The 13,919-nt window shown below is 40.4% G+C and overlaps 1 protein-coding gene across 2 annotated transcripts in view; it reads left to right on the top strand.

Moving 5' to 3' along the window:
* IGF2R (insulin like growth factor 2 receptor) overlaps window positions 1-13,919 on the top strand; it is a 93,522-nt gene that overhangs the window by 33,077 nt on the left and 46,526 nt on the right. Inside the window, exons 10-22 of one of the 2 annotated variants that reach the window (XM_039530072.1) lie at window positions 1,201-1,304; window positions 1,821-1,988; window positions 2,341-2,478; window positions 2,935-3,078; window positions 4,317-4,451; window positions 4,954-5,104; window positions 5,927-6,104; window positions 6,880-6,995; window positions 7,616-7,778; window positions 10,424-10,603; window positions 11,825-11,926; window positions 12,867-12,968; window positions 13,580-13,757. In XM_039530072.1, coding sequence (XP_039386006.1) covers window positions 1,201-1,304; window positions 1,821-1,988; window positions 2,341-2,478; window positions 2,935-3,078; window positions 4,317-4,451; window positions 4,954-5,104; window positions 5,927-6,104; window positions 6,880-6,995; window positions 7,616-7,778; window positions 10,424-10,603; window positions 11,825-11,926; window positions 12,867-12,968; window positions 13,580-13,757 — 1,859 coding nt within the window. The remainder of the gene's footprint in view (window positions 1-1,200; window positions 1,305-1,820; window positions 1,989-2,340; window positions 2,479-2,934; window positions 3,079-4,316; window positions 4,452-4,953; window positions 5,105-5,926; window positions 6,105-6,879; window positions 6,996-7,615; window positions 7,779-10,423; window positions 10,604-11,824; window positions 11,927-12,866; window positions 12,969-13,579; window positions 13,758-13,919) is intronic. The other variant, XM_039530073.1, reaches the window with a different exon arrangement.

Genomic DNA, 13,919 nt, shown 5'->3' with positions numbered 1-13,919 from the left:
GAATAATTAAAGCAATCTCTAACAAATCCATTTGGATTTTGTGAGGTTAAAAAGCATGGTAATGCTTTGGCAGAGCCGTGCTTGCAAGCACCATGGCAGCCGTGAAGCACCAGGGGCACTAAGATGGCCCACAAGAGGCGGGAGTACTAAAAAGTACTTCTCTCCTGTTTGATGTCTAGACTTTCTAGCTGCTGCTCTTGAGTTGCCTCACTGAGTTTTGCTGGTAACATTACATCAGAATCCTGTTGGAGCCAGGCTATAGAGAGTAATGAACCTGCTAGGGTTTCTTACTCTATTGCATGCTTTTGCCAAGTTAAACATATCTTGTACTTCTGTCATGTAAAATTTGCATTGTTTAGAATTGCAAACCCATACAATGAAGCAAGTTCTCTACATCAGCATATTCTTTACTGAAGCACTTCTAAGCTAGTCTGGACGCAGTATTTGCAAAACAGCCTCTTTTAGATGATTTGATATACAGGGAGTGCCTCTTAGCCTTGTTGTTTAGAACATACCCTCTTGACTTTTTTTCTGGGTGGGACACTCTGAGGAACGACTTTCTCCCCATTCAAGAACAGAAATGCGAATTAACTTTTGCATGAAAATATTTTCATGCCAGCTAGATTAAAAAGTGAAGCTATGGTCTTCCAATAAAGGGAGTATTGGAGACTCAGGAGATCCTAAATGAAAACCATGGTCATCTTAGAAAAAAAATTAATTTCTAGTAGAAACATCCAAGGAAAAACATTCAGATTTTGTTCAGAAAATGTATAATTGATGCAAGATGAAATCCCATGCCATGTAGATTGATGGAGAGAAGTTGGGGCCTGAGTCTCCACTTATCTGTGCTTCATGTAGTCATTTATAGCTGTGCAAACTGGGTGTAAAACACTATAAATCAGAAAAGTAACTGCACAAGGTGGCGAATTGGGCCTTAGTGTTAATCTTAATTGGGAAGGTGTTACAACAGAATTTCTCAATTATGGTTGACAAATCCCAAGGAAAAAGCAATTAGAATATTCTCAATTTGATGGGAAAACTCAGTTGCTATGCTGAGTAACCATTTCTTCCCCTAGAAGGAATGAACCAGTTGTCAGTTGCATGAATTGGGCCTCCATTAGGTGGGACAAATAACATGGTCATGCCTGGTGGTAATGTTTTTCAAAGGTTAACTTAACGCATTGGGATTTTTTTTATCAGGTACTCTGATGGGGATCTCACGCTAACATACCCAGATGGAGATGAATGTAGCTCTGGCTTTCAACGAATGACTGTCATAAATTTTGAGTGCAATGAGACTGCAGGTGAGCATATGGATTAGTTAATTTACAGGGCTGTTTGTAGCCTTTGTATATGCTTTTGAACTAGTGGAACTACTCCCTTGTGTCCAAGAGCCAGGTGGTTATGAGCCAGCGTGGTTGTATCTAATTTCTTATCTGTTGGCTAGGGGTAATTCTCTAGTTTAAGTACTTCAGCATCATAGACTAGCTTCTGTTGAGAATAATTGCACTGTTGTTCTTGACTACTATGGTAGATGCTAAAGAAATTTTCAAACAGCTAGAGAGCAGTTGTCTTTGGTTTTAAAGCACTAACTTTATTTTTAATGTTCAGCCACCAAAGGGTCTGTTTCTTCATTATTGTTTTCATGGTCTGCAGTTAATTCTGTGGCTGATGCTGTAGTACGTCTTGCTGCCCTGGAATTACAGCTTTTGTAATGTTTCTGCTGTGACGTGGATGTGAAAGGCACAAATGCCATTACCAGATTTCCCCTGTACCCCTTAGCTTGAAACGTAATTGTCTTCCTGGCTTTCTAATCCTATAAGATAACGAAGGAAAAGGGGCCCCAGTGTTCACTGGGGAGGTGGACTGCACATATTTCTTCACCTGGGATACTAAATACGCCTGTGTTCAGGAGAAGGAAGATCTCCTTTGCGGAGTTGCTGATAAGAAGAAACGATATGATTTGTCACCTCTGATTCGCAGTTCAGGTACAGCAGCAGAAATAAACGACTTGTTTTTTCTACGAACTAGTTTCAATTTATCGTGAAACCATGTGCTATTTTCTTAATTGATACTTCTCCATTGTGAGCATCATCTTAGCTTTTTCATAGGTTCTTAATCTTCTCATTTGAGTATATTAGTGTTCAATTTCCTTTTATGAAAAAAATCTCAAAGAATTGAATGCCTTCTAAAAGTGCAGCCTCTATCAGTCTCCACTCGAGGTCACTTTATTTGCAGCTGTGGTTTTTAAACATCTCTTCATATTGTGGATGTGTTTGGGAGCTCAGGTTGTTAGACAAGACTGTGTGTTATATCCAAAATAAAATCTCTTGTTCCCAGAGTCAGCGCAGAATTGGGAAGCTGTGAACAGCAGTCCTGTCGAAGCAAACAAACGCTTTTTCATCAATGTCTGTCATAAAGTACTTAAGAAAGGAGCAGCTGTTGTCTGCTCAGACGATGCAGCTGTTTGCTCTGTTGGTGAGTGCACAACTTTGAAACAAGTGTGGGTGTGAAATATGGCTTATAAAGATACCCAACACTTCGAGACTGATTTTGTAATAATTCTGAGGGTCACAAAAAATGGGCGTGCATGGGGCTGGAGGAGAGAATGGGGATTAAGTGCTGCCTTGTGCCCAAAAAAAGGCCTAGGAAAAACAGCATATACGTACTTGGATTTCTCGTTAACGAGAAATCATTCTTGGCTAATATTGTACATTTCACTTTGTTTCCAGGCCTTGTGACAATGCTTTAAGGTGTAAAACAGTAAAACTGCCATAATCATGCAAAACAGAAATTTCTCAGAGCTGTTTTTACTCCCCTCCATCCCCCTGTAATATTTAGATACTGGCTTCAGCTCTTTTCCAGCTCGGGGAAATCACAAAATAGTCATTAAAGTAAGCTTGCTTTTTTCTCTTCTTTCCCTCCTACTCCCAGATAAAAATAACAAGCCTAAAAATCTAGGAATGGTCATGTCTTCTCTCAAAGTTGGAGAGAGGATTCAGCTTACTTATTCAAATGGAGACAGCTGTGGGAATAACAAGATGATCAAAACTGTCATAACCCTTGTGTGCAAGCCAGGTGAGAATGTTGACACCCATTTGTTTTCTAAGCTTTTTATAATGAAAGATAAAAGTGGAAATGGTTTAAAAACCATTAAAGCCCTTTGGCAAAACCTTTTCTAAAATACAACTTTTAATGAAATCTGGCGACCTGCTAGATCTAGTGACAGAACTGCTAAATTGGCAGCACTGGATGGGAGACAGACATGAGGAGGTGAGAGCTGCAGAGGTGGGGAAGGAATAGGATTAACTGTGGGAATGAGGAAGATGCCAAGGGGAACTGGGATTAAGCAGGGAGGAGGGCAAGGGAGAGAACAAGTGGGTGTTGGGGTAGAGAGAGAGTAGGGGAGACTTTGGGGATGAGGGCAGAGGGATGTTGGGGCTAGGGCCACAGTGGAGACTGGGACTGAGGGTGTGGGGATATTGGTTATCAGGGAAGAATAGGTGGCTCTGTAACTGGTGGTGGAGAGGGTTCAGGGAGTTGTGGTCAGCAGGAGGAGTGGCAGTGGAGGGAGCCTGGATAGCAGGCAAATGGGCTCTGTGAAGATTGGCTGAAGGGTCCCCGCTCCCTCGGAGGGGATCTGTGTGGCTTTTCTGGTGGGGAGGCAGTGCTGGGCTGCTCCTGGCAGCTGGCCTTCGAGAGCTTGGCTGCAGGGTATTTGTCCAGAATGGGCTGTGCAGTGCAGCCCTTACCCTCCCCACTCAGGGGTTTTCTGTATCTGGAGGGGCAGATCCTGGTGTGAGGGGCTCAGGCTGGCTGGAAGGTGCCTAGTGAGAGTCAAAGGAGAGATGGAGGCTGAGCAGGGTCTGAACTCTGGGATGGGAGGGGGTCCTCCAGGCCCCAGAAGTTCTAAGGCCCAGGCAGAGGGATTGCAGAGTGACACAGCTTTGACTCTTACTACTTTTCCCTATAACGGACCTGTATCCTGTCCATGTATCCTAGATTTAGCAAAGGAGAAATAGAATTACAATTTAAAACAAATTATGTGGGGGAGAATCTTTAATCCAGTGTTTGTTTTTTTTGTTGTTTTTTTTTGAAGAGGCACTGTAAGTCATGGGGATATATTGTCCAAAAAAAGTACCCTTTTTAATTTGCCAGCTTCTGTATTCAATGGGAACAGGGAACTGATAGCTCAGCCATCTGAAAGGTTTGTCTGTTTCAGGCTATTTGCTACTAAGCTTGGCAGAAGGGGCTTGAAAACAAATGACAATTCAGCTCCATGCTGTCCTCTTTTTTGTTGTTTTTTTTAATGCCAGGTGACCTAGAAAGTGCTCCTGTCTTTAACTTGGAGAGTGATGAGTGTTTGTATGTGTTTGAGTGGTATACAGCTGCTGCCTGTGTCTTGTCTAAGACTGAAGGAGACAACTGCAGAGTCTCTGATGCTCAGGCAGGTATGTACCCAACTCCCACAGAGGCTGGATTTTGAGGGTTTTGTCAGTGGAGAAATCTAAGCTTATGTGGACTTTCATATTTGACAGCCTATTCTACATTTAATTGTGTGTTTTTAAAATGCCTAAAATGATTATGGTATGTATATTCACTCTCTTGCATTTGACGCTTGAGCTACGAAACTAGGCATGTGGAAATGGCTGTTAGGTGCATGACTAGCTATATGCATCTGCAAATATTCCACTTGCTTTTGCAATCATACATTTAATTTAGCCAGGCATCTGACTTTGAGAATCAGATCCTATTCATTCTTGACAGTAGTAAAATGTACTTGACAGTTGTGCAAAAGAAATAAGAGTTCTTAACAGAGCATTCAGATTAGATGAAAAGACCTGTAAAATGTGTAGGCCAAGGGCTTTCAGAAAGATGAGACAAGGAAAAAAACTGAAAACAAATCTGAATATACTGAACAAGTGTGGTGGTCTTTCATTTGCTTCTCACTAGGATTTTCTTTTGACTTGTCACCATTAACCAAGAAAAGCGGCAGCTATGTCATTAACTCAACCGATTATGACTTCTACATAAATATTTGTAGCAGTGTGCCAGAGGAACACTGTCAGCTAAAATCATCAGCAGCATGTCAAGTGGCAAAAAGGCAAGTATCTTCAGTCTTGTATAATCTCTAGTACTTGGTCAGTTGTTGTACATAGTGCATTAGGTGCCTGTCTCTAGATGTGGTCATGCAGTAACTAGCTTGCTAAAGTTAATTATGAAGTCCTGTAATTCTTTCAAACTTACTGGTAAAGGAGCGCTAAGCAATATGTAAAAAAGTCTCACTTCACAGCTCCCACTTGAGGGAGGCAGGGGGAACCCTTGGAGACTTTAGTTATGAGAGTTATACTTTAATTTCACTTAAAGAACAGTTCTGTTCTGCAAAGCGATTGTAAAAATAGCACTTTATTATTCAATAAATGTTTTGATGGACCAAATTCTGTCCTCACTGAAAATGGCTAGGTTGGATAGGTGTGACCGAGGCCAGAATTTGGCTTGTAGAGTGGTTATGTATGTGTTTTTGTGAGAGCCCAGTTATGCTGCTAGACTCTAGGTTCAGTTTGCAGGACTAAAAGTGGGATAAAATCATCCCCTCTACTTGTAAATGGGGAGGAATTGCTCTGGAAGCCATAAAGATACAATAAACCTGGATCCCGTCCCCCCTTGCCACATATAGTCACTTTCAAAGAAGACCTCCACTTCAAAGAATAAGGGTATTACTCTCCATATACTAATGCTAATGTGGCTCAGAACTAGCATTTTGAAAACTTGGTTTCCCTCCAAGGCTTGTTAGATTTACATCAGTTATTTACTCTGTGTGGGTGCACACACCCTAGCTTTTAAGTTGTGTCTTATGAGTTCAGTTAGCATTTGATTTAAATAAGTTCTTTTCTTTTCAAGCTATATGTGTTTTTTGCCTTTTTAGCAAGGAACATACCTGGAGTCTAGGAGAACCCAGTTCCAAACTTTCCTATTATGATGGAATGATTCAGTTGACCTACAAAAACGGTACGACCTACAACAATGAAAAGAAAACACAGCGATCTACCCTTATAACTTTCCTTTGTGATTATGAAGCTGGAATAGGTCAGCCTGAATACCAGGTAAGAACTTCCAAATGACCAAGAGGTCATGGGTGGAAACCCCTACATTTCAAGGATCTCTGATTCTCAGCTGCATTGTGTCTGTGTGAAACCTGTGTTTTTTTTTTAAAAAAAAAAGTCCAACTCCCAGCAGCTGCAGTGGGGATTCTGATAAAAGGCATTTTGAATTATTGCAGAGCATCTGCCTCTAGCTACAGTCATAATCTTGAGAGCTGCAAAGTTTTTTTCTTTTTTTTTTTTGGTCTGGCATTCTGAGCAACAGCAGGGTGTTTGCCCTGATCTGGCTAATTTCCAGCTTGAATAATTATGTTTTGCTTCTGCGCCAAACAACTGTGGTTATTAGCGCTGCACCCATACCTTATATTCTTCTGTAGTTTCCTTTGGATAAAAGTAGAGTTGGCCATTGTGGATCTGAGGAGGCTGCATCCCAGTGACTGAAGCTATATGCAGGAGTAACTTGTTAAAGTGCTGTGGAATCCGGTGGCATGAAAGATGCTAAATTAATGAAGAGATTAAGTTTTGATAACTGAACTGGGGGAAAATACACAATGGAGAGGATGACAACAGACAGGAGAGCTACAGAAATCGGCAAGCTGTGGATCCCAAGTTTTTGCAACCTAAGAGCATAGGTTGGATATTCCCCATGTATAAGGGAACAGGCCCATTTTACCCAAGTTAAAAGGCATATCAGTTCATAATATTCTTAGAAGCCATAGCATTCTGACCTATTCTGCAGTCTATTTGTGACTGTCTTCCTATGATTCTGGTAACTTAGGTAGAAGACAATTACACATACAACTTTAAATGGTACACTAAATATGCCTGTCCTGAGATGCCATTGGAATGTGTTGTGACTGATCCCAACACCATGGAACAGTACGATTTATCAAGGTAAGAGAAGTAAATAGAGTTGTAACCTGAAGAACAAAACCTGCATGTAAAAACAAATGTCCTATCTAGCAAAGTCTCACTGTAAATTAATTTGGTGTCTGCTACTTAGACAACATTAGAAACCAGTGATCATCCTTGACAATCTTGAATTGTAAAGGACTAGCAAAAATGAAGGAAAAAGCATATCCCTATTTTTAGGAGACACACTGCTGTGCCAGTCATAGTTGTAAATTGATTAGTATCCTGCATTGTATTGTGTGGTGTGGGGTTTTTTTTTGTCTGACTTTGATAGCAAAAATGGTTGTGCAATCAGAGCTTTGTCTCTGTTTTGTAGTCTGCAAACAAGCACAGAAAGGTGCAGTTAACTTAAACATTCTGCAGCCAAAAATTTATAACTTTGTTACCTTGTTTACTTCTGATTGTTGCAATGATAATAGCAAATAAGGGAGACACTATATTTGCTGCTTCTGAACTAGTTGTTGCATAGGTTTTTTTTTTTTGAAGAATTGATTTAGCTTGCCTCTTGCCACTTCACAAATTATAATCTCTAGTTCTCTCCATTTCTAAGAGGAACGTGTATTGTAATTTAAGAATATAAATATTTAACTTTGGCAATTCAGTTTATCAAAATCCGAAGATAGAGGTGAAAACTGGTATGCCATGGACGACTCTGAACCAAATGAGCGCAGGAAGTATTACATAAATGTCTGCCGCCCTCTGGTTCCTGTTGCAGGGTGTGATCGATATGCTTCAGGCTGTCAGATGAAGTTTGAAAAAGATGATGTGAGTATCACTTCCACCCCTAGCACCAAAAGTTAGTGCATCAAATGTTATGTATAGATCAAAGATCCATTTTAAGTGCCTTCTGATTGTAGGAGGGTAAAAATAATGGCCTGTGGGACCATAAGCATTTGCACAATCACTAGCAGGTCTTTCAGTAGGACTGTGCTTTGTAGTTTAGTAGCTCCAGTAGTTAAGGGTCAAACTTGCCCTCACAATCCTGTAAATCTGGTATTACTCCAGATTTACAGAAGAGCAAAATTCTACCTTTTAAAACCACACAGTCGCCTGAGGGCTGGCCATACTATAACCATCAGTCTCCCATTCCTGTCGCTCCCCAGTCACTTATCTTTCCTTGTGCACCTTATTGATTTGCAGCCAAAATCTGCATTGCATATTGTGAGGGTGGATAGTCTTATGCCTTAAAGGGCATAAACAGGTAGGTCAAGAAACTCTGGCCTCTTTCTTCCTCTTCCATGGGAGCAGAATCTCAAGATTCTTCCCCCTCCCAATCTAAATCTCACGGGCTTTTGTAAGTAGGCGCCTTTGAGATTTTGGTCCACTCTTAAACTCTTCGGTTTATTTAACCAAAAAATAGTAGCAAAAAGAAAAAGGTTGGGGAGCCTGGTGTTGGTATGGTGACAGTGCAGCCAATGTCACAGAAGAGTCTCTGGAGCATGTGTATCTGCAATCCACTGCAGGAACAAACAGCAACAGCAGGAACATACCAGAAAGAGCGAGGAGAGGTCCCCATCCACAGATTTGTCAATCACTCTCCTGCTTCCTGTTAAACTGTCAAATTTAACAGATTTCTGCTTCACATCTGCATCGTGAAGCAATTAACATGCCACGGAGCTTGTACCCACTCTGGTGCAAGTTCTCAGGCCAGCTCCTACACAAACTGAGAGCCTCTTAAAATACTTTAACATGCTATTCACTCATCCACAGCCTTTGTTTGGTCTTACTTTCTACATTAGAGTGAACTGTGGTAGAGAAGGGCGTGAGAGTAAAAGCAAACCACAGCCTCTCCTTCTGAGCTGTTTCCTGGCAACCTGGGCTCTGATACTGCTATTTTGTTAGCTTTTTCCTGGGTAGACATACCCTTAGTCCAGTGGTCCCCAACGTGGTGCCCGCAGGTGCCATGGCACTCACCGGGGCATTTATGTGCGCCTGCCTAATATCCAGCAGGGGAGAGAAGCCGTGGCCCGGCACCTGACGGGGACAGAGAACTCCGGTGCTGTGGGCGCTGGTAATCTCTGTCCTCGCAGCTTCTCTACGGCTTCTTTCTTCTCTCTGGATTCATATATTATGTTGTTTTTGTATTATTTAATGTACAAATACAAAATAAGCCTTGAAAAATTGGTGGTGGTGGCCACACTCTTCTGAAAACATGAATGGCCACAAAAAGGTTGGGGACCACAGCCTTAGTCTCTCTGTGCCTCAGTTCACCACCTGGGAATAGGGAGAATTTCCTAAGTCACAGGGGTGTAGACAATAAAATCCATGACTGATTGTGAGGTGCTCAAATTTGATGGTGATGAGGGCAATACAAGTACCTAGATTGAGTGGGGAAAGTTTTTGTGTAGCTGTATATCTGGAAAAATGTATATCTGAAAGTCTATGACTGACTGATGGAGACAGATGGCATTCCTTTTGTGAAGAGCTGCATTAGTTCTCTGCAGTTCTAAGAGTAAGAAATGGACACTGTTGGCTAAATCAGTAATCTATCCATTTCCAGAGCCTCACATTTGGATTTGCCTTGGTTGCAAATGGAAATGAGTTTGGTAGTTACTGCCCCCTGGTTGGTGGGTGGATGTTCCCATCAGTTGACATACACAATTGGCAATCTCTGTGCAGTGTGAGTCGGTTAGTAGAAACACCCTTGCTGCTTTGCATCAAGATGGAGTTACAGTAAGGAAACATGCATAATAGTCCATTATCATCAGCCATTCACTTCCCTGGACATCAGAACTGCAGAGGATTGTTATTGTTGGTCCTGATGACACATTGCATACCCAAAAATCTACTTTGGCTCTATCCTAAGGAAACCTAGCCTGTCACTTATTGGAAATGCCCTGAAGTCCATGACTGCTTGGTCTCTCACAAGAGCAGTACAAACTGCAGAAGCATCAAATGTGAGATGAAAGCTTTTACAAACTCTCTCTCTCTAAATCAGTGGCACCCAAATTCTGAGTCACGTACAATCCTTCTTAAAAGCTTGTTCAGTCTATTTACTTCACCACATCAAGTTCACGTATGACAGATGGTGATACCCCCCTGCTCTAAATCTTTTTGCTGAGCTGTAGTTAACTGACAAACAGAGATTGTTGCCTCTAAAGGTTTTGGGTAACCTCTTAGACACCTTCCTGTAAACCAATACTTAATAGATAGAATTGATCTTGCTTTGATGGGACTGTTGAATGTCAAGATAATTTGAGGGATGGGGGGAAGGTAGATTTCTTAACCTCTCAGTTGCTGTTTCACAATTAACTGCATCTTTAAAACAAGGATATTGCGGAATGTCACTTTGGCACAGCAAATAACTCTGAGTATAGCTGAAAAGAGGAAGCTTGATTTTAGTTTATTTACTTTTGAGAAGCAAGCGCTGTTTCATTGACATCCTTTTTTTTTCCCCCCCTTCATTCTAGGATTCCTTTTCTGAAACCACTTCTATTAGTAACCTGGGGATTGCTAGCAAAGGCCTAGTAATTGAAGGACATGGTCGAGTCCTTCTAACCTATACAAATGGTTCTGAGTGCATCGATGCTGATGAGAAGAGGACGTCCTATACAACCATAATCCATTTTACTTGCTCCAAGGGCACTCTTGTAAGGATGGAAATGCTTTTAGTAGTCTCCTCACTGTACTAATGTTTTCTGAGGCTTTGTATGGGGTACAGAAGCAGTGTCATACTGGAGACATGTTGAAGACTGAATAGTGATTTCTCCCCCCTTCCCCCCCCCCAATCACTGTAGTGCTTCAGTGATGTGTGTGTGTGTGTGTGTGTGTGTATATAGAGTTGACTTGCATTAAGTCTTGTTTTTTTTTAATTTGGCTAACAAACAACAAAAAACTCCCTAACATTTGAGAAGTTAATGGTCTGATCTGGAGGCCATATTTAAGACTGGCTGTCATCTGACCCTGATACTCATGAGGATTTACATGTGTAACTCTACTAGTCTTAAATTATACATACATATTGTGAGTTCTCTAATGTGACCATAGGGAGAGGATAGATTCAAAATGAGGAAACCTATGTACTTTATAAGGCAACCAGACTTAAGTTTCACTGTCTCTATGCTTTGTCATGTATGTATAACTGTTTCCCATTTGTTTATATCAAAACTACAATTACCTAACTCCACATAAGCAAGGGAATTCAGATTTAAGGTGGAAAGCCTGGAATAATACTTGTTGCTGCTGAAATATTGCATGACTCTGAGATGAGTGCATAACATCATGCTCAGAATCTTCGTGCAAGGAACATAGGATATATTTGTGTGGATTTTAGCACTTACTTAGCACTGCTTTGCTTTTGCGGGTAAGATGGACCTATAACATTCGATCACAGTAAACTTCTGAGTATTTCTTATCTGAAATAGTTAAACTAACCCTCTAATGCTTCATGGCTCTATTTACCCAATATTCCATAACAGTAACTGCTTGCTTACCATAATGGACTATATGCTAAGTCCTGAAATTTATGGAAAAATACAATTTTAATTGGATTAGATAAGTGTATAAGTAGGACTTTTTGTTGTTAATACAGGTCTTTAATACAATTAACTATTCAGTCTAAAGTGTAGGCACCCTACATAGTGAAAGTCTTGAACTCTTGGCTGAGAAAAAAGTACAACAAAGTGCATGTGCAGTAACATGATTTTTTTTTTTAAAGCCAGATTCTCAATCAACTGAGAATTTGCCCCTGAACTCTTATTAAAATAGCAAATTGCCAAGAATTAGTAGTTTTGACATAAGGTGAAACACCAATGCGCTTTAAATTAGTCTTTTTAATTTTATCTTGTTCTCTTTGCAATTTGAATTTTCAGAATAGCAGCCCCAGGTTTCTTGATAATCGAGAATGTGTTGTCACCTTTCTGTGGGAAACAGAAGCTGCTTGTCCAGTCACAACAACAAAAGATGAAACTCAGGTGAGAGTGGGGAGGGCTATTTTGTAGCCATTAAAAATTGTTCTTCATGCTCTGTTACTTGTTGTTGTCCCTTTTTTCCTCACATTGTCTCCTGCAAAACTAGTTTTACCAAAGTAGTTTTTAAAGTTAATCCAGAGCTACTGAAAGGGAACAGACTTAGAATACTCACAAGTGAAGTCCTCTGTTAAGTGATCAATAGAGCAGGTACATCATGAGAAGCAGTAGTAGGGCCATTTGGGAAAATTGCCTTAATATACTAGAATGTTGACCTAGAAAAACCACTTCTGGAGATAGGGCAACTTACTTGCTATGATCATTGAATTGTTTGCTCCCCTGCGGAGACCACCAACTGTATTGTATCTGTCTAGGGATTTATGCTCAGCTCATCACAGCTGCATCTGGATTTATAAATACCTGTAGGGAGATCAGACTGATTTCACACTGGCAATTGAATAACCCTCAGACTTTTATGCACATCCTGGATTGGATCTAAATTAGTGGCCATATTGCAAAACATCTGCATGTCCTTCTATAATTTCATTGATGCATTCTCTTCTCCCTCATTTAGTTCTCCTTAATTGACTTTTCAGACTTGCTTTATAGAGCATTATGTTCAGTTGTACCAGTATACCAGTGGTGCGTGCTTTCTTGGGTAGCTTCACAAACAGTAAATGGGCAGCTGTTCTTGCTCCACACTAAAGAATACAAATGTGGTGTTACTGCTATTAGTCAGTCTAAATTAAATCTCAGTTAGCCCTTGCCCAAATTACGTTGTACCTATCTTGGTCATTAAGCATATTTGTAAAGGTTCAATTTTTTAAAAGCTAAGTATGTAACTTCTCTTTAAAAATTTAAAAAAAATTCCAAGTTTATCTGCAGGTCCCTGCTTAAAATAACTAACCTCTTCCTTCCCCTCTCAACCCCACCTAATTTTTTTCAGTCCTGCTCTGTGAGAGAGCCAAACAGTGGCTTTTTGTTCAACATGCAACCGCTAGCTTCAGAAAAAGGCTATAGAACCAGCGGAATTGGGAAGACATTTATGGTACTTTTTTAAATTTTTTTTATTTTATTTTTTTAAATGTACAAACTGCAGCTAGCCAAAGCTGCGTTCATGCCCTCTGGTTTTAGTTGGTAAAGTGGAAAGTTTGACTACTGATCCTGTCCTTTGTGCCAGTATCCTTATGGGTCAGCCAGGCAATACCCTACTTTGGGAGAGGAGTTAAAGGCAGTTAAGTAGTATTTTCAGTGGCTGGTGAGAAGAAATTTTGAGGAAAGAGTCAAACTGACAACTAGTACACCTCAAAAGTAACTTTAAAGTTATCTTTCTGATGCTGATAAAATTATAAAACAGGTGTAGTTTTTGCTGTATTTCTGGCTATACTACACTGTATGCTCCATTTTCTTTTGGATGGTGGTGGGGAGTCATAAATGGAGAAACTACCCTCTCTGTACTGATGTCAACATACATAAAGGAAGTAAGCAAGAACCAGGGTGAGTGCAGAAATGGGGGATTTAATTATCCTGTATCGAAAGCGTCTGCTGCTTTTGGCCCACAGGAGGACTATGTTCTGATGTTGCTTTTTATGTGGGAATGATTCTCAACATTAATTCTTCAGGCAAGTTAACATTATTCACATTTTAATTTTTTTTTAGTTAAATATTTGTGGACCAGCACCAGATTGTGGTGATGGTGGTGACGGAAAACCAGCTGGTGGATGTGAAGTAGAAGGTCTAAATTCAGTGAGGATAGTGGGATTGGACAAAACCCTCTCTCTGTCCTCGGAAGGATTTCTAACTCTTACCTATAGAGGCAATTTTGAAGTAAAATCAGGTGAGTTCAAAATCCTGTGCTACAGTTTCAGTGAATTGGCATTTGCTTTAGCTCTATGGTAGTGTTTTCATTCCCAGGCCCTGCTATTTGTGCACAAAATCTATCTGATAAATTCCGTATTTAAAGCTGTCTGAAAAACCCAAATTAATTTCTACAAAAAGT

Source organism: Mauremys reevesii, linkage group 3 (genome assembly GCF_016161935.1).
Source record: "Mauremys reevesii isolate NIE-2019 linkage group 3, ASM1616193v1, whole genome shotgun sequence".
NCBI lineage: Eukaryota > Metazoa > Chordata > Testudines > Geoemydidae > Mauremys > Mauremys reevesii.
Note: the sequence above shows the minus strand (reverse complement) of the source record. Positions and strands in the feature narration are given on the sequence as shown.